Here is a 23,690-nt window from a genome sequence, read left to right as displayed (position 1 = left end):
GGACAAGGGACTGTGTCCAATCTGATATACTTGTATTACCCCCTTCCTTCCCCCCCATCTCTCCCACTGCCAGCACTTATTACATTGCCTGGCACATAGCAAGTGCTCAACAAATACCAAAATTAACATCATTATCGATTATTATAATGAGGCTTTTTTTTTAGTCATTTGCACTTCCTCCTTGAAAACCGTGAACTCCTTTATTAGCAGCTTGTTCCCAGTTTCTAACCTCGCCTTGCTCCCCTTGCCATCTTTTGTACCCTAGCAATTGTTAAATCCAAGCACTGCCATTCCCATTTCACAAATGGAGAAACTGCAGCGTTAACAGTTTTAGTGACTTGTCCCATATTAGATGCCATACAAATAGTTTGCCTCTTGATGTTTGCTTTATGTTTTTCAGTTGGAATTCACTTAGCATTTCCATGAAGGAATGAACATGCAGGTGTTTATGGAGTTATGGGTCACCTCTCCCATTTCTCCTTTCTACAGGAACAGTGAGTCAGTTTCCAGAGCATTAAAATGATGGATTTGTTTCACTCACATGTGGATGAGCTTGTACATTCCACTCTGTGAGACTGGGGGGGGACAGAAAAAAACTCACCAATCACCACTGTGACCCAGGATTTGAACCCTTTTTTATGGTTTGTTAAGTGTTTACTATGTGCCAGGTATTGCGCTAGGCACGGGGGTAGATACAATTTATAGGGTTGGAAAGAGTCCCTCTCCCACATGGGCCTCAGTCTTAATCACCATTTTTTACAGATGAAGTAACTGAGGCACAGAAAAGTGAATTGATTTGCCCAAGGCCACAGATTTTCCGAGGACTCCAGTGGAATCTGGAGAGGAATACCGTGGGTTTGGGTGGCCAAGAGCCAGGCTTTGTATTTGCACCAAAGTTTAATGTTTTTGAAGTCTTGCCATGCTCCGATAGCTAATTCAGAAAGTGGCTAAGCTTCTGACTCTCAGGCCCGTGCTCTATCCAAAACCTCTAAACATAACAGGGAGCCAGGTGAGGAACTAGAATTCTATAGAATTTGAATCCTGAAATTCCTGGATCAAGCTCCATGCTTAGGCTAGTGCCTAGAGGCAACAGTAGGGCCCGCGTGTGTTGTGATGTAGGTAAGAAGCAACAACAGCAGTGATAAATATGCCTGTATCGAAGTACAGCTACTAACTTGTTTCAGGATGAAAAGATGACGAAAAATCCAAACTTCATTCATTCATTCATTCAATAGTATTTATTGAGCGCTTACTATGTGCAGAGCACTGTACTAAACGCTTGGAATGAACAAGTAGGCAACAGATAGAGACAGTCCCTGCCATTTGACGGGCTTACTTCATGCCAGCTCAAACTCTAGATGACGTAAATGAAGGCTTTGGAAAGTTTCAGGCTCACATGACAGCTGACTGTTTGGAAACTGAAATCCCATGCCCTGTTGGTTTGGATTTTCCTTCCTTTTGAAATGGGGAAGACACTGCCTCCTGAGATCTGTAGGATTTTCTCATCCATAAAATGGGGATTCAATCCCTGTTCTCTCTCCCCTCATAGACTGTGGACTCCTTATGGGACAGTGACTGCATCCAACCTGATTATCTTATATCTTTCCTGAAATTTAGTAGCGTGTTTGACCCTAGTAAATGTCTAACAAATAGCACGATTATCATTATTTTCTCTTCTCCCTCCCTGTAGTTCCCCCAACCCCCCCCCCCCAACACACACACACAAACACGCCTCCCACCGCCCCCCCCCAACTGAATATGTTTCATTTTTCCTAATTTTCATAGAAGAAAAACAAATAGAAACAATTCCAATTATTTGAGAAGAATAATTTATCTTTCACTGTTGGTGTGCTTCCCTATAGAGTGCAGCTATGAGTCCAGCCAGCAGCAATACTTCCCTTCCTGTTGGTCCACTAACTGAAGAGCCAGTGCCTTTCAAGGTAAAAAAAAAAAAATAAACAAAAAACACCACCAAACAAAAAAAAAAAGAAAAATATCTGAAAGACTCGGTGCTTTTCCTAATATTATGCAATTACTGCTCTACTGGGTACATAAGCAGTATCTGTGCTGGATCTCCATCATCATCATCATCATCATCAACATCCTATTCATAATAACAACAATAATAGTAATTGTGGGATTTGTTAAATGCTTTACTAATGTGACTAACCTCTTGGGCAAAAACTAGATAATTAGGTCAGAGAGAGTCCCTGTCCCACATGGGGCTCCCAATCTAAGAGGAAGGGTGGACAGATATTTTCATTCCCATTGTATAGATGAGGAAACTAAGGCAGAGAGAAGTAAAGTGACTCGCTCAAGGTCTCACAGCAGACAAGTGACAGAGCTAAGATCAGAACCCTTGCTGTCTGACTCCCAGGCCTGGGCTCTTACTTCCATTATGCCATACTCCTTCATCATCATCGATATTCATCTTTTATTCAGGACAATGGGTACAGGGCCCTGGATGAGGCCCAAGATGTTTGAAACTGAAAAACCACAACTCCTGTCCCAAATCCTCCACCACCCTACCACACTCTCAAACCTGTGACCTTGGCCTTCTCTTTGACTCCTTTCTCTCTTTTAACTCTTAGTCACCTCATATCAGTCACCAAATCCTATCTCCACAATCTACCCCTACCTCTCCATCCAAACTACCATGCTACTGTTCCTAGCTCTTGTTGTTTCCTGACTCGACTACTGCATCAGTCTCCTTACAGACAGCCGTCTTTTCTCCCCAGTCCATAGTTCATTCATTCAATAGTATTTATACTATTTGTATACTATTCAAATACTTGTATTTGTATACTGTTCAAGTACTATACTATTATAGTATTCGAACTATACTAATAGTTAACTGTGCTGGCTGCATCATTTATCTAAAACATGGTTTGGCCCACATCTCCCTACATCTCAAATAACTCAGGTGGTTGCTCTTTTCTCTCTACAACAATTAGAAACTCCCGATTTTTGGCTTTTAGGCATTCAGCTCTCTCCCCACTCCCTATCTTTGCTCCTCCACCACTACACTCCATTTCATATATTGCACTCAACTCAAGCCCTCCCTTCTGCCTGAAACTCCCTCCCCCTTCACCTCTGTCAGATCACTGCTCTTCATCTTCAAAGCTCTTCTGAAATCACATCTCGTGCAGGAGACCTTCCCTGATTATTCTCTCAATTCCCTACTTTAACCCCCCTTCTACTGCCAGTTCAGGACTTCCGCATCACCTGTGCGCTTGGATTCTCACCCAACCTCCCGGGAGCACATATGTACAAATCTTAAAAAATACATTGCTTCCCCAGACCTGTAATTGGCTTTAGTGTCTGTCTTCACAAGATGGTAACCTCCTTGAGGGCAGGAACCGTATCTACTAACTCTGTTGTGCTTTCCCAAGAACTTGGCTCAGTACCTGTTGTTGATGGAGTGATTGAAGTTTCTGAGGAATTTGCTTTTCCCCTCAACCTCTCCAAGCAACCAAGTAAAAGCCGATGACAAATCTTGCCCTATGGTGGATCTCATCCAACCAGAAATGGCCACACAAATGGGTGGTCCAGGACCATTTCGTTTTTATCAACAAAAACCTGACCCAGGCCTGAAGATGCACTAGTTCTTTGTTCACTGAGGGAGAGCCGCTCTGATAGGATACAAAAGAAATAGGAATAGCTTTTTCAGATTTGACATTTTTTTTAAGGAAGAATTAAAATTAGAGCATACTCAGAACTGCCTACTGTAATCAGGGCAGCATAAGGGGCAGAGGTTTCAATCTTGGGTAATACCGTGTTTCAATTGTTTTCATTATTATTATTGCTGAAGTTTATTATCATTTATTTTTTGAGAGTTCAACCAAGTGCTTTTATTCATCCTGGTCTCCATGGGGCTGGCATTCCAACCAAATGGATTCAGTTTCCTTTCAGGGAAGAAATTTTCCATCATTTTAATCTCTTTCAGTAGTTGTTTTTCTTTTCTTTTGTTGCCTATAAGTAGTTGTAATTTCCATGAAAATGGTGGTGTCCCTAAGAATCACTAGAAGGGCTTTAATTAATCTGTGTTACTGTCAGGCTCATGTTTTTGTGATTTTCACACTCCATTTTGGTGTATAATTTATTCTGTGAAATTTATGCACTCTGTAGCATCCTCATGTTATAGGTATCACCTTTCTTCTCTCTGGCACTCTCATGGTTCTCTCACGGCAATTTTAAGATGAACCCAGAGTCTTTCATTTAACCTTTCTAAACATCATCACTAATGTAGAATGACTGCAAATGCACTAGGAAAAATGGTAATTCCTCAATATGACAAGCCAAATGAAATTATCTGGCCATAAATTAGAGCCAGTGCTGATTTTGTTTGATCTGTGTTAAGACACATGGTAGCACTCAAACCCAAGGGACCTTTGAGTAGATTAATTTAATTGGAAAAAAAAGCAAACATTTTGAAATTTGCCAAAGAAATTCACAAATGAGGAGAGTTTGGTAAATTCTGCTCATATGTATTAGAAAATTTCAGTGTGGAATGGAAAGACAGGGAGCTACTCCAAAAATGAGCTCCTATTACCATCTTTACATATTCATTAACACTCATTTATTTCCCTTCATTTTTTTAGTTTTGTTTTATGTGCGCTGCTCTATTTGTATCCTATGTAAACCATTATTAGTGTTTCCGGGGAGACTTATGGAAGAGAAGCCTCATGGCCTAGTGGAAAGAGCATGGGCCTGAGAGTCAGAAGGACTTTGCTTCTAAGCCCTGCTCTGCCACGTGGCTGCTATGTGACCTTGAGCAAGTCACTGCACTTCCCTGTGTCTCAGTTGCCTCATCTGGAAAATGGGATTAAGACTGTAAACCCCATGTGGGACAGGAACTGTGTCCAACCTGTTGTGCTTGTAACCACCCCAGCAGTTAGTACAGTGCCTGGCACATAGTAAGCACTTAACAAATACCATATATTAATGGCCATTTCTGGATCTCCCTTATATATAAAAAAACAATTCAGGGAAACATAGTAAGGTAAATTAAGGAAAAACAAAAATTCAACCACAATAATAGCAATCACAAAAAGGAAAGCACATATACCGAGAAGATGTCCAAGTTATCTTGTGCCTCTCCGTGGTCTCTGTATCCCTAATAATAATAATAATAATTGTGGTATTTGTTAAATGCTTACTATGTGCCAGGCACTGTACTAAGCACTGGGGAAGATCTGAGGTAATCAGGTAGGATACAGTCCCTGCCCCACCTGGGGTTCACAGTCTCAATTCCCATTTTACAGATGATGTAACTGAGGCACAGAGAAGTGAAGTGACTTGCCCAAGGACACCCAGCAGACAAGTAGCAAAGCTGGGATTAGAACCCATGACCTTCTGACTTCCAGGCCCAGGCTCTAACCACTATGCAGTGCTGTGTCTGGAGGAGCTGTGAATCTCATGATTATGAGCTTCTGCTATTCCATTCACTGCATCTTGGGAAGACCAGATTGCATCCGAAGAAGCCGTAGGGAGGGACAATTGCGATGACCAGGCAAAATGAAACAATAACTATGGTCTTTGTGATATGCTTACTTTGTACCAAGCACTGTACTAAACCTGGGGTAGATACAAAATAAACAGATCAGATTACAGTTCCCGGCCCACATGGGGCTCACAGTTTAATTGGGACAGGGCACCGAGGCACAGAGAAGTTGAGATTTGTCTAAGATATAATACTAATAACTGTTGTATTGGTAATTGCTTATTAGATGTCAAGCCTTGATTAAGTGTGGAGGTAGATACAAGATGATTAGATCATACATGAGGCTCATAGTCTAAGTAGGAGGAACAGCAGTTATTTAATCCCCAATTTGCAGATGAGGGAACTGAGGCATAGAGAAGGGAAGTGACCTACCCAAGATATCACATTAGTCAAGGAGTGCACCTAGGATTAGAAAGAGGTCTTCTGAATCCCTGGGCTGTACTCTATTAGGCCACATTGTTTTCCCTATAATCTTCCTGAAGGCAGACTGAAAAGATTTAGACAGTTCAGTGATCGAAATTTGTAAAATCATGCAGAGCGTGGACATGGGCTTTTTATTCGCCGAGTCTCACATCACTAGGGCAAGAGGCCCCAGACAAAGCCTGAAGTTGGTAAGTTCAAGTCAGATAAAAGCAACATTCTTCTCCCAGTGGGTGGTAAACACGACATTTGCTAAGTGATATTGGCAGAAAATGTCTATGCTCAACTGGAGTTTGGATAAATTTATAATGGAGTATGAAAAGAAAAGTGAGGGTTGCTAGAAAGTTCATTGATATCAAATAGGCCAATCTCCCACTGTTCCTCTGAGCATCTTGTTGGCACTGTAGGGTACATAATCCTAGGCCGGATAGATCATTAGTCTGACCCATGATTGGCATCTTTTCTGTCCTTTTGCTAAAATTAGACTTTGTCAAATGACTTGTTTAGAACGGTGAATTTGCTTTAGAAGACCAACCCACTAAATGGGCAAAGCTTAGGCTGAAATCTCGTCCCCTCTCTTTCTTGTCTTGTAAACTGTAATCTTGCCCCTTCTCACTCCTCATCTTTTCAGGCTAGAGAGACCCAGCCTTTCCAAACTAATTCCATCCCTGACCATCTTGGCTGACCTTCTTTTTATTCCAGCTCATTTGTGACCTTCTCAGTTGCAATGATCCAAACTGCAATTAGTGTTTCAGGCGTGATTTTATACAATTTTATAAACTGGCACAAAGGTAGGCATTAATGTACTTGGTATTGTTTCCTTTGGGAAATTCTTCTCATTTTAGACCTTCTTTTAGCACTGTATTTTCATGAAAATCATTTTTTAAAAAATGGTATTTGTTAAGCGCTTACTATGTGCTAGGCAGTGTTTTAAGGGCTGGAGTAGGTGGAAGTTATTCAGGTAAGATACAGTCCATGTCCCACATGAGACTTACATTTTACAGATGAGGTAACTGAAGCACAGAGAAGTGACTTGCCTAAATTCACACAGCAGACAAGTGGCAGAGCCGGGATTAGAACCCAGGTCCTTCTGACTTCCAGGCCCATGCCCTATCCACTAGGCCATGCTGTTTCTCCAGGTCTGAACAATGGCATTTCATAGATTTGTCATTGTTCATCAGAGGGACTTGAAAGATGTGTAGTAAACATTTGAGGTCCAGGAACTGGACCCATAAGGTCCATATACCCCAAGGTCAGGCCATCATTACCAGTAATGAATTGAAAAGCATCAGTGAAACCGTCAAGAAGGCAAAACATCAAACCCTTGAAAACAGAATAAGCTGCAAAGTGCTTTGTGACAACCTCACTGAAGCCCTAATGGATTCCAAAGTAGTTTGGTGATTTGCACTTGGCTTTCCGTGTTCATGGATCTCTTCCCTCGAAAATTCCTCCTCTCCCTATTCCTGCCACTGCCCTGAATTTGCCCCACTTTTCCAGGCCTTGGAGGAGTGGCCAGTGAGGCTTTTCTGCTCCCAGTTCTGCACCCTGAACTCACTCCTCAACTTGTCCCCATAGTTCAGTCCCCTTGTCTCCTCCGCACATGGTACAGCACCCATATTCAGTCCAGCTTTTTTAAACTTGAATTTTTTTTTTAAGCTTAGTGCCACCCCTCCTCCTCCCCCCCAGCATGAACTGGGTCAGGGGCTGGGGGATTAGGGTGACTGAGCCAGCCAGGGGTAACGTGGAGCAAGGCAGGCAGAAGCAGCGGCAATGGTGGTGTTGGAGGAGGGTGGGGAGGCTTGAGCTGTTTCAAGATGCAGCGGGGAGAGCTGGAAGCAACTGTGCAAGATCTGAGAGAAAATGAAATAAAAGAAACACTTAAAATATCCGGGAAGGAGTCATGAGCATTGAAGGCAGGGCCACTGAGGTAGAGAAGAAGAGAAGTAAATTTGAGATGCTGGGAGAAGGAGAAAGGGGTACTTACCTCCACAGGATAATTGGCCCAGACTCCGAAGGAGAATGGGCAGAGTTGAAATACGTGTTTTCTTAGGTACTGTAACATTGTAATGATATAGCATTCAGCCTGTTGGACCACTGACAACATCCATGGCAGACTCTGTCACTATATCACCAGAGGCCAAGAGACTTTGGACTGGAGTCAGGGGAAACACAGGAACTCACAGGGCTCATTAACTTCTGTTATTACCCTACATAGGATAGGAGATGAATCTACCTTAGGTAGTGGGATTCACACTTCCTCTGCACCTCCCTGCCTTCAGTGAGTCCTCAGATGTGTAGGTGTGTTACCCCTACGTACAGCTACAGTCCCTCACCCAATCAACCAACTGATTATATTGATTGACGAGCATACAGTGCTTTAGTTGGTACGATAAGATTAGAAGACATGCTACATACCTTCAAGTTTCTTACAATCTAGCAGGGGAATCAGGCACTAAAATACATTCTAATTTGGAGGCAAAAATGGAATATATATATATATATATATACATACTTGTTTATGTTTCTATTTATACTTCACAAATTCCATATATATACTATATATAGACCCAGGGAAGTGAAGTGATTTGCCCAAGGTCACACAGTAGACATGGCAGAGCTGGGATTATAACCCAGGTCCTTCTGACTCCCAGGACTGTGCTATATCCACTAGGTCACACTGTTTAGTGCTATCCTAAGTGCTTAGAACAGTGCTCTGCAGATAGTAAGTGCTCAATAAATGCCACTGATTGATTGGTAGCCATCAATTGATTGATTGATTGATTGGAGAAGCAGCGTGGCTCAGTGGAAAGAGCACGGGCTTTGGAGTCAGGGCTCATGAGTTCGAATCCCAGCTCTGCCACTTGTCGGTGTGTGACTGTGGGCAAGTCACTTAACTTCTCTGTGCCTCAGTTCCCTCATCTGTAAAATGGGGATTAAGACTGTGAGCCCCACGTGGGACAACCTGATTCCCCTATGTCTACCCCAGCGCTTAGAACAGTGCTCGGCACATAGTAAGCGCTTAACAAATACCAACAAAAAAAAAATCAAGAAGTTCAATTCATCTGTTCTTTTTTTAATTTTTTAGGATTCTGGCATTAGTGTAGGAGTGCTTACGTGTTTTAGCATCACCTTTTTCACAGTCCCCAGCTTTTCTCTTTGGTGGGTAGTCCCATCTGCCCTCGTCATTTTCTCAGCTGCTTCCTCCTTTCCCCAGCTCTCAAGCCACACTCCTTCCTGGGTCAGTTTGATTCTCAGGCTTTTCCTCACTCCTTGGCTTTCTCACACTTTCCAGTTTAAAATCTGCCCTCCCTTGTTTTTCATTTTTCGGGCCAGAATCCCCGTGCCATTATAGGTTCTGGGGATGTTTAACCCTCCTGTTGGTTTCCCCTGTCCCAAAGGTTCCCTATTGCCTGTTACATCTAGCAACAACAATAACAATGACAATTATATCTAAGTGCTTACTATGAACCAATCACTATATTAAGCACCTGAGTAGACAGAAGCTAACGGATCGGACACTGTGCCTGTTCATATGGGGCTTGCAGTTGGAGTAGAAGAATGGATATTGAATCCCTATTTTACAGAAGAGGAAACCAAGATACTGAGAACTCAAATGACTTGTCCAAGATCACACAGCCATCAAGTGGCAGAGCCCAGATGAAAACCCAAGTCCTCTGACTTCTTGTTTCATTCTCACATTGCGGCTGGGACCGTAAACTGCCTACTTGGGGACCACCCTCGTCTCCCCTCTTTCTCTGTCTTTCTGTCTCTGTTAGTCTCTCGTTGTAGCCCTTCGTCCCTCCTTCCCTTTCTCTCCCTGGGGTTAATTTGGGTTTTTCCTTTCATTCAGCACAGCTGCCACCACTGTCTCTTCCCTATCACTGACAGTTAAAAGCCGGGGGCAAGAGTGAGAAAGGACTGGGCTGGATGAGAAGATGGTGCAAGGCATTAGAGTGGCGGTACCTGGGCCGATCTTTTTTCTAAACCGCAGGATGTTTGAGCCGAAAGTGCCACGTGACTGCAACCCTGAAGAGAGCATCTGTAGAATAATAATCAGTATTTTAAATATAGTTTCATGATTGCTTTCTTAAAATGAAAATATACGCTCAATATTAAATTCTCACTAAGGAATATGATTACATGAATCATAAACTAAATGACCTTGTCATTATGTGATAAACACCATCTGGTGGCTAATTTCATTATGTATGTGTAATTTAAAGGAAGCTTTTTTTTTGTCTGCACTATCTATTTCCATCTAGAAAAATCCTAGCTGTAACTCTTCTAGTTTATTTCCTTTTCAGGCTATTGACAATGAAATGGCTACCACAAAAAGACACAGAACTCTTTGGTCGGATTTTGTGCTTATGATTTGTCTAAGATCGTGATCCCTCCTCTGAAGCCTAGAAAAGCCAGCACAAATGTCTCACCACTCTAAGGCTCAGTTCAGTTCAATATGAATTACCTGTGGCTGCGATTGTTTGATGCATCAAGGTGAATGACTGCTTGTTGAGAACCAAGCCATCCCGGGCTGTCTCTCAGATGTTTTGTGTCTCATTTGAGTTCTGAGAAATGGAAATGACAGTCATTATCCGGTAATCACAGAATTTGTCCAACAGGAACTTCTGGTAGGGTCCTCGGGGGAACATTTAAGAAATCAAGAATGTGACAGATCCATCTTTGTGCCTCTCTGAATTCCTGCGAATGAGTTTTAGAAACACATTTCTAATCAGACAAGAAAACGCAGCCATTGCACATTAGATCCCAAATCCAATTTAAGCCACATGCCTGTCACTGAATTAATCTATTTCAGTGGAGAGGGACCTCACCTAGATTGGATTTTTGCTATTCCTTGTAGTGATATAATAATAAATTGGGAAATATTGTTCAGTGGTGTCTCTAAGGAGCAAGATTTTAATGCTGGCCTCGTTTGAATTACACATAATTGTTACTGTTTTCGAATTGCTCATTTTCCTAGAATCTTCCAAGTTAAACTTCAAGGGGTTTTTCTTCGGGATGTAGGATTTGGTGAACAACAATTCTGTTCCTACGTATAGAATATGTGGAAGGGTTACATATACATCTTTTTGGTTTCATTTTCACGCAATGGATAGGATATTACTCTCAGCAGTATTATTTTTGATAATGAAGGACCACTAGGTATATAAAGCCCTCCAGTAGATTGCAAAAAGCATCTCATCATTTTAAAAAATGACCTTTTTTTTTTACTTTCCATAATTTCCTATTTAAAAAATAGTGTTCAATCAGAAGCCACCAGAGTCCCTTAATTCTGACTGGAACCCTCACTGAAGAATGCTCTCTCACTCATCTTGAGCCAGAGGAAAGAAGTACCGTGCCTTTCAGGTTTTCCCATTTCACACTTCCACCCCTCACCTTCTTCCTTTCCCAAGTGTCCCAATAAACAATCCCCTCAGTAATTACATTCACAACCCATTCGTGGGATGTAATATGAAATTGTCAAGAGATCACTTGGAAGTGACTTCTATTAAAAGTGATTTGGGGTTATTGTTGGGTAGCTGGTGCGGATTTTGGATCCTTCCTTGACCCTCCTTATTCTGGAAACAAATTTGGGGCAGACTTTCCCACCAGTTTCCGGTCCTGGCTTTATTGAGATGGACAGCCTTATTTTGTTATTCATTCACTGTTCCATCCCACTCTACTCTCTACTAAATCTCCCCCAGTGTTTTGCTTTTTCTTTTTCTACAAGGCCCGAGTAATTGTCTCTCTATCCCTTGAGTTTTGGGGATTTAGCACATAATATTGTGTCTGGTTTGGTGTCCTTGTGCTTGGTGCCTATCCTAATTTCATTTAAAACTGTTCAGTCCATGTTTCCCCACTCCTCGAGAACCTCCAGGGGTTGCCAGTCCACCTCCGCATCAAGCAGAAACTCTTCACCATCGCCTTTAAAGCACTCAATCACTTTGCCCCTTCCCACCTTACATTCCTGATTTCCTACCAAGACCCAACCCGTACACTTCTTTCCTCTAATGCCAACCTACTCACTGTGCCTCAGTCTCATCTATCTTGCTGCAGACCCCTCACCCACATCCTACCGCTGGCCTGGAACTCCCTTCTTCACACCTGACAGACGATCACTCTCCCCTACTTCAAAACCTTCTTACAATCATATCTGCTTTAAGAGGCCTTCCCAACTAAACCCTCATTTCTTCCTCTCCCACTCCCTTCTGCCTCACCTATTATTCACCTTGACTTATACTAGACCTATAATTTATTTGTATTTGTGGCTGTCTCCCCATTTAGACCGTCAACTCCTTGTGGGCAGAGAACGTGTCTGCCAATTCTGTTTTATTGTACTCTCCCAAACACTTAGTAGAGTGCTCTGCACACAGTAAGCTCTCAGCAAATACGATTGATTGATATGATGCCACGGCGATTGTTGTCTTGACTTCAGTGAGCAGATGATCCCTCCTGGATATTCCTTGGATTGGGTTTAGGTCCAACCTATTGAACATCCAGTTGGCTCAGAAACCTCTTGCTCTAAGGGCTAGTTATCAATTATTGGCATCTATTGGGTGCTTACCATATGCAAGCACTGTGCTAGGCACTGGGGTAATTGTGAGGTGAGCAAGATGATGTAGGAATTCCATTGTTAACAAGGTGAATCATTCAGACGTGGGCCCCGCTCCACACAGGGCTCAAAGTCTATGCTGGGGAAAGCTAATGTATAGGGCAGTAACAAATTGCAAACTCTAGGTTGCAGGTAATGTTAAAATAAGCAGTTAAACACTATTTGAAGAGGGCAGTCCTTACCTTCTTATCACTTCATGAAGTTGTCCTTAGTTAGTTCTTCACAAAGTACCAAGACTTAATAGGCCGAGGGGACTTTATTTAAGGGCAGCATCCCTCTTTCTTCTGTGTTGGACCATGCTGAGATGCGTTCCAGTGACCCGTCCCTAGCGCGTACCGTCGTGGAAAAGGGAGTCCATCTTTGAGTTGTGCTGTTCCAATAGCTAAAATGCTACAACTTTAATTATGGAAAAAACTGAATTAATATTCCTCCATTGGCCTCCAAGTCCTCTGGCATGACTTCAACGATGCTCAGTTGGCAAACTGCCATGGTGAGCTTTGGGTCCCTTACTGTGGTCACTGGTCAAATGCATAGAAAGACGTATTAACTAATTAATCCTTACCTTTCTCCCAGTTAATTGTTGTATTCCTCCTCCATAGCTCTGGTGAAAATCCTAAATTTGTTGACCATCACTATGGAATATGGATAAAGAACTCTGACCATTTGTCCAAATGGGGAGGTATTCATCTCCCTAAGCAATGTAAGCCCTTTTTTTAAAGCTGACTGACCTCTGTACCTCTGCCGTATTATGTAACTAAACAATTAAAATGCCTTTCAGACCGATGAAAATAGTTCTAAAATTAGTCCTGAAAGAGGTTTACCAGCTTCTCCCATCCCTAGTGGACAGTCTATTGAAATATCCAGCTCTATCTGGTCACCACTTCTCCTGCGTTTCTGAGGGCAAGTGACACTGGGGAGCCAACATGGAGATGAGGCATGTTCCTCTCCAGGCAGTGGTCTAGTGGATAGAGCCTGGACCTGGGACTCAAAAAGACCTGGATTCTAATCCCAGCTCCACCACTTGTCAGCTCTGTGACCTTGGGGAAGTCACTTCACTTCTTTGTGCCTCAGTTACCTCACCTGTAAGATGGGGATTAAGACTGTGAGCCCCATGTGGGACATGGACTGTATCCACCCTGACTACCTTGTATGTACCCCGGTGCTTAGTACAGTGCCTGGTACATAAGAAGCTCTTAATGAATATCATAAAAAAAACCATCTAATTCATTCATTCTTTCGATTGTATATACTGAGTGTTTACTGTATGCAGAGCATCACCTGTGGGTCCCACGAGACACATCAGCCCTGGGTGCTCATGCTGGGCTAATTCAATAACAATAATAATAATAATAGTAATAATTGTGGCATTGGTTAAGTGCTTACTATGTGCCAGGCATTGTACTAATGCTGTGGGGAATACAAACCAACTGGACACAACCCCTGTCCCACATGGGGCTGACAGCCTTAATCCCCATTTTACAAATGAGGTAACTGAGACTCAGAAAGGTGAAATGACTTGCTCAAGGTCACACGGCAGCAGACAAGGGGTGGATCTAGGATTATAACCCATGACTTTCTGACTCCCAGGCCTGTGCTCTATCCACTACACCATGCTGCTTTTGTCCTGGAGACTGGGGATACTCAGCCTTCTAGCACCATTGGGAAGGTAAACTCAATGTTGTAGGTATTCCCAGGGTGCACGCCACCCCGCACCATGCATCCGCCACTGCCCTGCAGGCACACGCCAGTGAAGCCTCTCTGCGCCGAGTTAGAGCCGATCTGTAGCCGATAGGTTCTCCTGTATGGAGACCAATTTCATTTGCACATGGAGGCATTCATTTCGTCTTTAATCTTCCACACAAATCTTTTGTAAGGATTTTCATATGAAATCCTATTTTGATGATATAGATCCATGTCCATGTATTGACTTGTGTGGGGTCCCAACTGCAGGAAGGTTTTCTGGTTAGCTCCACAGGGGTGGTGGCTGGTGAGGAATCCAAGGTGCCGGCTGGTAAATTCAGCCTGAGTCTCCCCACACCCAACGCTTGGTATGACTTTCATCTTTAAATCGTCAATGCCGGCGAGTCGATTCCGACCCGTAACGACTCCGTGGACTCACCCTCTTCGGAAAATTTCTCGTCTTCTGTCATAAAGTCATTCTGGGATGTGTATCCACAGAGTTTTCTTGGAAAAGATACAGAAGTGATTTACGACTGCCTTCCTCTGCTCAGTAAAAACTTGAGTCTCTACCGTAGTCTTTGATCAATGTTCTGATCACTTGATCACCTGCCTTTGACTCTTTCCCATGCCGCTGCTGCCCAGCACAGGTGAATCGACTTTGACTTTACCTTTAGGAAATTTTATACTTAAAGAAATATTTTTGTTAAGGTGTACACGTGAGTGTGTTTGTGTGAGTGTGTACACTTAGCAGATAATTTCATGAGGGGCACTCGAGTTTTACTTTTGATCTTGAATATTTGAAAAAAAAACTTGGTGATGTCACAAGGAAATAAGAATGGGAAGTGACCAACTCAGTCAATCAATCAATCATATTGAGTGCTTTCTGAATGAAGAGCACTGTACAAAGCGCTTGGGAGAGTATAACACAACGGTATAACAGAAACATTCCCTGCCCACAATGAGCTTACATTTTCCAGAGTCATCACCCCAGAAAACACATTCAAAAAAGTAAACTGAAGGAGGACACCCTGCTGCTTACTTATCTCTGGCACTTGAAATGGGTCTCCCCCTTTCATTCTGACCATGTTTTTATCTGGGACTTGAAACTTCCCAATTTCACACCCGTAATGAGTCCGCATCCTGTTTCTGTGGGGAATAGAGGCCTTTCTAAGGGCTATTTATGTAGCAATTCCAGTTACTAATTAACATTTCCATTATGATATTTGAGTCACGTATAATTTGCTTTAGGATTTATTATCTTGATAAGCTTGACCTACTGAACCTTCCAGATCTATTACTGTCAGCTTTTGCCATAATTATCGGCAAGTACACCGCCTGCCACGTCGACACTGCTGTTGTTCTTTTTTTTCCGCTAAAATCATCATTGCACTCTTTATCACAGAATTAGTTGACATGATAAATTCTTTAAGGCTAGACACTGTCATGTCCATCTTTTTAATACCCTCCTTGTTCATTATAAGTGCCTGTAGTCATTCAGCCTAATGAAAGGTTCCTCAAATCAAGTCTGATTACCACTCTAATGTTTTCCAGGCATGCTTGGTGATGGGTTTGGCATATGAAACAATTTCCTACCGTAATAAAACTAATTAAAGTAGGCAGTCATCCCCACACCACTCTCTAATGAATTATAATGAGCTCATTAATCTAAGTACTCGCCCTCAAAAAATCCATGGGTTGAACTTCTTGGTTCTGTAAGAAGAGAATTCTGGTCCTAAAAAATGTACCATTCTTGCAGATTGAGAGGGCTTCCTATACATTTTACTGAAATTGAAAATCGAGGAAATGAGCTGTAAATGAAATATTTAGCTTCAGAGTCTGGCAAGGATTCTTGGTTGAATTTTTTTAAATGTGCTTAGTACGTGCCAGGCATTGTACTAAGCACTGGGGCAGATACAAGCTAATCAGGTTGGACACGATCCATGTCCCATATGGAGCTCACAGTCTTACAGATGGGATAGCTGAGGCACAGAGAAGGTAAGTGATTTTCCCAAGGTCACACAGCAAACAAGTGGCAGAGCTGGGATTAGAACCCAGATCCTTCTGACTCCCAGACCCATGCTCTATCCACTAGATCATGCTGCTTCTTTGTATAATTGTTAGTGCTCTCTGGGGACAAGGTGAATATTAATAATACATTTTGTACGATTATATCTTCTTTTCCAAAATGGGTAAGGCATTATGCCATATTTTTCTTTGCATTTCAAGCATCCCATTTCCTATAAATGAACTGCATAGGAACCGGAAAGAGGAATGAGATTGCCCATTAAAATGCAGCCTAATTGAAATCTCCTGAGGACTTCTTAATAAAGCCCCTGCTAAAATGGACTCCCTTACCTCGTCGGTATTCGAAGCAAAAATATGTCTTTTTTATGGTATTTCTTAAATTCTTACTACGGGTCCAACGCTGTTGTAAGCACTGGTCTAGATACAAGTTAATTAGGTTGGACACAGTCCCTTTCCTGCATAAGGCTCACTAACTAGAGGGGGAATAGGAAAACTGAGGCACAGAGAAGCTAAGAGACTTCACCAAGGGGACACACGGAGGAATTTGCAGAGCCAGGATTAGAACCCAAGATCTCTAACTCCCAGGGCTGCGCTTTTTCCACCAGGCCAAGAGATCTCTATCAATATGTCCCAATTCTGTATGGAGAAACATCTCCGTTTCTGAGTAAGATCACTCCTCTGTTTCAATGACTTGTTGAAATTCTTCAGAATCTATTTCCTGGAAGGAAAAGTGATTTGTAACACATTTTAGTGTAGGAGTACAGAGAAATGCAAGCTTTCACCTAACTTTAAAATGCTCTGTGCGGAATTTAGGAAATTCTGAATTAGTTAATAAAAGCAGGATACTAGGAATTTATATTTCCCCATTTGGTCACTCAAGTTACTATGAAATAAAGCTACTGTCATGCATGAAGAAAGAGCTAGATATTGCCTTTATTAAATCAGAGAAGTAAATACGTATCTCTTAATTTCCCACAAATTCAAAGATGAGATATGAGTCTAATGCATAATTCCTTTGAACCATAGTATCATTTAATATTTTAAATAAGCAAGTGTATCAAATTATTATCATCACTATTATTTTTCTTGATGTTAAGCACTTATTATGAGTCAAGCTGTGATCTAACCAGTTAATCAGATTGAACACAGCCTCTGTCCCACATGTGGCTGATAGTCTAAGTAGGAAGGGAAACAGGTATTTAATCCCCATTTTACAGTTTTGGAAACTGAGGCCCAGAGAAGTTAAGTGACTTGCCCACAGTCACGCAGCAAACAACTGGCAGCGCCAGGATTAGAACCCAGGTCCTCTTGCTCTCGGGGCTGTGCTCTTTTAACTAGGCCATGCTGCTTCTCTAGAGAACTTTTCTAATTAATGTTGAAACATGAAGTCTATTAAATGTACAAATTTAACTTGACACACTGAATTCTAAGTTTGGGGAATTCAGTTTAATTAAATATTTTTTGGCAAGACCCAAAAACCAATTTGGCTCCATGTTGGAATGAGTATCATGTGTGATCCATATCTTGAAATGTTTTCCTTATCTCACTGGAAAATATTCATTTGTTTCTGCATTTTTCTGAATTCAGATTCTTGAAGTCTTATGCACACAATTCAATGCACAAAACATCAAACGATTGTGAAAAGACTAAATCATGAGGGAGGATATAAATTAAAGGAGAAGAGCACTTGGAATGTAAATTACGGATTCATATTGTGAGAAGATGTTTGAGCTCTTCCTTCTAAGACACTATATATATCTGTCCTTCATTTCTGAGGAGGATGCTACTGAAAAGAGATTTTATCTGTGCATATGAATGTGGCAGAAAAGAGCAGTGAGGCCCGAAGCTCCTTTTCTGCATGATTTTCATGTAAGGCTAGACCCTTTCTGAGATGAAAAATTGGTTTGGTCTGCCCTGTCTCTTGAAATCCCAAAGCAGGCACGGTCGTTATTTAGAGAGATCTATCCCTTTCCTCTTTGACTGTAAGGCCCTTGTCGGAAGGGATTGAGTCTATCAATCCTGAGCACCCCTAGACTGGAAGCTCATTGTGAGCAGGGACTTTGTCTACCAACTCTGTTATGTTGTATTCTCCACTTGGTACAGTGTACTGAACACAGTAAGCAGTCTATAAATACATTTTTTTAAATTTAGTGGACATTCCCGAACACTTAGTACAGTGCTGTGCACACAGTAAGCACTCAATAAATATGATTGCTTGATTGATTGCTGCCCACTAATCTGCTTTGTCTGGCATGACAGCCTCCTAAAGAGAACATATGAATGAACGGTAATGCACCACTGTTAAGTTCGTGTAAAATATTTTGAATTAACCCATATACTAGCATATTAACTGTCTACATACACCCTTTCCTGTCTTGAAAGTACCGATTTCTTTTTTTTTTTTAATGGTATTTGTTCATTGCTTACAAGTGTGTCAAGCACCATTCTAAGCAGTGGGGTAGGAACAGGTTGATTAGGTCGGACATAGTCCCTGTCCCCCGTGGGGCTCCAGGTCTAAATAGGAGGGAAAACAGGTGTTTAATCCTTTTTTTACAGTTGAGGAAACTGAGGCACAGAGAAGTTGAGTGACTTGCCCACGGTCACCTAACAAGCAATTGGCAGAGCTGGGATTAGAACCCAGATTTTCTGACTCCCGCGTCCTTGCTCTTTCTGCTAGACCACATTGTTTCTCATTAGGCCACAGGTTTTTCTTTCCTAAGGTGGGACCTTTTTAGGAGCCTATCCAGAGGTTGGGTCATCAAGTGAGCGGAAGGCAAGATTGGGACTCTGTAGGCTGCACTAAGCTAACCCTTTCATAGCTCCTAGAAGGAGTGTCTGATTTTGAAGACGAAACAACCCAAGTCAGTCCATCAATGGCACACGGGAATTCCGAGTTGCCTTGCCCAATTACCCAATGTAATGGCTTCTGCTCTTGCCAGTGAACTCCTAAGAGCACTGTTAATAGCTCCAAATAACTGTACTCAATGGATTTGACAATAGGACACAGCCACAACTCAATTTCTTTACTAAGGAATTTCTCTATGAAAGAGCATCTTTAAAAAAACACGAATGAGTCAACCGGTTGGGTAGTAGAGACCAAGCCAAAGAGGAGTAGAGTTTCCTGATCCTCCATCCATCTGACTATACCCAACATTTTTCCACCAGCTCTTTAAACTGGGGTTCAGAAGACCCCTTTGCAGAATGAAATCAACCTTTTTTTTGTGCAGAACACTGTACTAAACGCTTGGGAAAGTAAATGTAATGGAGTTGGTAGACACGTTCCCTGTGCACAAGAAGCGTATGGATCATATGGAGGACAAACAAGTGTAAGTGTGTATACCCTGTCCAACCACTTAGTCTTATCTCCTGCATTCATTTATTCTTTCGCTCAATTGTATTTATTGAGCGCTTACTGTGTGCAGAACACTGTACTAAGTGCTTGGAAGATATAGTGCAGCAAACAAATAGAAACAATCCCTACTAACAACGGGCTCAGAGTCTAGAAAGGGGGAGACAGGCATCAAAACAAGTAAACAGGCCTCAATAGCATCGATATAAGTCCATAGAATTATAGATACACATCCTTCTTTTCAGGTTTCCCTGCCCTTGGTCTCCCCTTCTCCCTCTCCTTTTTATGCCATCCTAACACAATGGAGTTCAGTCAAAATATATACTCTTTAAGGCATGAAAAATTCATTAACATGCGCCTAGATAAAGCAGTCCTTTGTCCTTTTTGGGGGTTTTTAAAGGCGTTTGATAAGCAATTACTCTGTGCCAGCCTTACAAACATTTAGAACAGTGCTCTGCACATAGTAAGCACTCAATAAATACCATTGATTGATTGCCAGGCAGTAGTCTAAGAACTTGAAACAGACCATGTCCTTCATGGGGCTCACAGTCTTAATCCCCCTTTTACAGATGAGATAATTGAGGCACAGAGAAGTGAAGTGACTTGCCCATGGTCACACAGCAGACAAGTGGCAGAGCTGGGATTAGAAACCAGATCCTTCTGGCTACCAGGCCCATACTCTATTAAGCCACGCTGCTTGTGCTTCTCTGAGCTGGCTTTCCGCTAAGGTCCGGGAATCCAGAAAGCTTGGACCAGGATTCCTTTGCCATGTTCTTATTTGGGCACTACCTAGTACAACCCCAGGTGGCATAGGTGCTTACGGATTTTATTGTAGTGTATATTTTATTGATTTCTCTACAAACCCACACACTGATTTCTCCTGAGCACTTAGTACAATGCTCTGCATATAATAAGCGGTCAATAAAAAACATTCATTGTTTGACTTTTGTAAGGATTTGAAGATTGGGAAAGTGCTGGTCTGCGAAATGTATAGCGGGAGAAAGTTCGAGGCAGGAACGGTTGACCACATGAGAGAAGAGATCGAGGCACAGTAAGTAGGTTGGTGCTAGAGAGCGAAGTTGTGCGAGGTAGGTTGTAGTGGGAGAAGAGCGAGACCAGGGAAGAGAGAGTTGATTGAGTGTCTTAAAGCTGATGTTAAGTAGTTTCTGTTTGTGGATGTGGATGGGCAACCAGTGGAGGTTTTTGAGGAGAGGGGAGGGTAGACAGAGTGAATTTTCAGAAAAATGATTCAGGCAGCAAAGTGAAATAGGGACTGGAGAAGTAAGAGGCCGGAGGCCGGCAGGTCAACAAAAAGGCTGATGCGGTAGTTGAAATGGGATATTCCATTATGCGTGAACCATTCATTTCTTTCATTCAGTCATATTTATTGAGTGCTTACTGTGTGCAGAGCACTCTACTAAGCACTAGGTAGAGTACAACACTAAGCACTAGGGGAAGCAGCATGGCTCAGTGGAAAGAGCCCGGGCTGGGGAGTCATAGGTCGTGGTGTCTAATCCCGGCCCCGCCGCTTGTCTGCTGGGTGACCATGGTCAAGCTGCTTCACTTCTCTGTGCCTCAGTTACCTCATATGGAAAGTGGGGATTAAGACTTTGAGCCCCATGTGGGACAACCTGATTACTTTCTATCTTCCCCAGTGCTTAGAACAGTGCTTTGCACATAGTAAGCACTTAACAAATGCCATTATTATTATTATTATAATACAACAGTAAAGATCCATTCCTTGCTCACAGAGAGCTTAAAGTCCAGACCATTGAGAATGGCATTTTGGATGGGGTAGAAGGGGCAGATTTTAGAGTTGTCGGGAAGATAGATGTGATAAGATTTCATCACTGAGCGAGTAGATGAGTTAAAGGAGAGAGATGAGTCAAGAATAATACCAAGGTCATGGGTTTGTAGGATGGTGGTGGTGTCAATAGTGAAATGGTAGGAGGGAAACACTGTGACAGGTAAGGCCTAGTCCTCTTTATAACCCTTAACTAAATCCTTAGTACAGTGCTCTGCACTCAGTAAGTGCTCAATAAATACCCTTGATTGATAGGGAAAGTGTTCTCTAAATCCACTGTGTTGGCATGATGTTTTCATTCTATTTCAGCTAAAGTCCAGATTTTGGAGAAGGAGGTCAGAGGATGTGGGGTGCAGAAATGACCCCCAGGAAAGATGGTTAGTGCTTGTTACTGGGAACCTGAGGCAGGAGGATTAAGATCTGGGAGGCCAAAATGAGCAATTAAGCAACCAAAAAACTCCTGGGAGGATTTGGGGAGAATGACTTTTTCCTTTTGGGCAAATGTTGGGTTATTGTGGATGCAGGTGCTGTGGCTGAGACCTTGGGCAACTTAGCGATCACTTTTTTTCCTCATGTCATCACACACTAACAATATATAGATTTAATTGGTCACACCATATTTATGATGAAGCTCAGCATTGTCATTCAGTGTTATGACTTAATGTGTTAAAAATATTTCCTTGAGGAAATGCCATTGTTACATTGTGGGCACTATGAGTTAAAGATTTCAAAGACTTGAAAATCATATTACCCTCTAGCTCGTTAATTCCTTGGGATCCACGATCATTGTAACCTACTCTTCCGTACTGTGCTGTCTCAAGTGGTTAATACAGTTCTCTAGATAGAGTGAGCGCTCAATAAATACCATTGATTAATAGGTAAAGCATTCTTTAAACCCACTCTGTGGCATGGCTGTGTTTACTGGATTTCAATTTATAGTAATAATAATAAATGGTATTGGTTAAGCACTTACTATGTGCCAAACACGGAACAAAGTGCTGGGGTAGATACAGAATAATCAGGTCAGACACAGTTCCCGTCCCACATGGGGCTCACAGCCTAAAGGGGAGGAAGGACAGGTATTTAATCTGCATTTTATAGGTGAGAAAACTGGGGCACAAAGACTAAGCTAAAGGACTTGCCCAAGGTCTCAGCATACACGTGGCAGAACTGAGATTAGAGCCCAGGTTCTTCAACTTCCTGGCCTGTGCTCTTTCCACTAGACGACGATGCTTCTCACCCGTTAGCGTACCCGCATCTGTGCCTGAAGGCTGTTCGTAGTGTGGCCTAGTAGAGAGAGCACAGGCCTGGGAATCAGAGGGCCTGGGTTCTAATCCTTGCCCCTCCACTTGCCTGCTATTGACCTTGGGGAAGTCACTTAACTCCTTTGTGCCTCAGTTCCCTAATCTGCACAATGGGAATTCAGTAGCTGTTCTCCCTCCTACTTAGGCTGTTGTGGTGTCCCATGTGGGACCCGATTATTTTGTATCCACCCCAGGGCTTACTTAATACAGTGTTTGGCACATAGTAAATGCTTAACAAATACCATTATTTAATGTATACTGCAGTATCTACAATATTCCTCAAGATGCCAGTAGTTTCTCAATAATGTTCACAACAGACCTCCTGTATCAGTGGGAAGATATACTTGGTTGGAAGACTTGTTTCTTCTTTTTTTCTTTTGTTCTCTCTGGTCTACTTATTTTTGATAGTTCCTTCATCAATTGAAGAAGTGTCCAATAACGCATCTAAATGGTATTTCTCTCATGTTATTTTGTTTGAATAGAACAATGAGATTTTATGACCATCTGTTCCCCCAGCAAAATAATAGGAGCTTGACAATACATTCAGTAAAAGGCTTTAAAGATTCTCGCACTAACAGAAAAAGACCTAAACCCAGGGAGCTATTCCCATTCCCAAATAATTGCCTTTGGGTACATTAACATGCTTGTCCTACACATTAGAATATGTTATTGAAAACCATCTCACCTGGTAGAGGACAATAGCTTTTCACTAGTCAGATATAGCTATCGCCCACTGGGTGAAACTATCTTTTCTTACCAAGAGCCAAATGAAAGGGCTATGTCTTTGATGCCTCTCTTTGGTGCTCTTTAGGATATGATGAAGGATGAATGTTCCAGCCTGAAGCTGCAGCTGAAAGAACGGGATGAACTTATTGCCCAGCTGCAGAAGGAACTGGTGAGTGAGACCAACATTGGTCCAGCAGTTCACACTTTATACCAACTGTATTCATTGAATCCATCCATTAATGAATTAATCGATTCATTATATATGCAGC

General features: G+C 42.2%; 1 protein-coding gene across 1 annotated transcript in view; it reads left to right on the top strand.

Moving 5' to 3' along the window:
* CCSER1 (coiled-coil serine rich protein 1) overlaps positions 1 to 23,690 on the top strand; it is a 409,129-nt gene that overhangs the window by 147,701 nt on the left and 237,738 nt on the right. The window contains 2 exon segments of the mRNA XM_039913814.1: positions 1,863 to 1,940; positions 23,507 to 23,590. Of these exon segments, the coding sequence (XP_039769748.1) occupies positions 1,863 to 1,940; positions 23,507 to 23,590 (162 nt within the window).

Source organism: Ornithorhynchus anatinus, chromosome 12 (genome assembly GCF_004115215.2).
Source record: "Ornithorhynchus anatinus isolate Pmale09 chromosome 12, mOrnAna1.pri.v4, whole genome shotgun sequence".
Taxonomy (NCBI): Eukaryota; Metazoa; Chordata; class Mammalia; order Monotremata; family Ornithorhynchidae; genus Ornithorhynchus; species Ornithorhynchus anatinus.
Note: the sequence above shows the minus strand (reverse complement) of the source record. Positions and strands in the feature narration are given on the sequence as shown.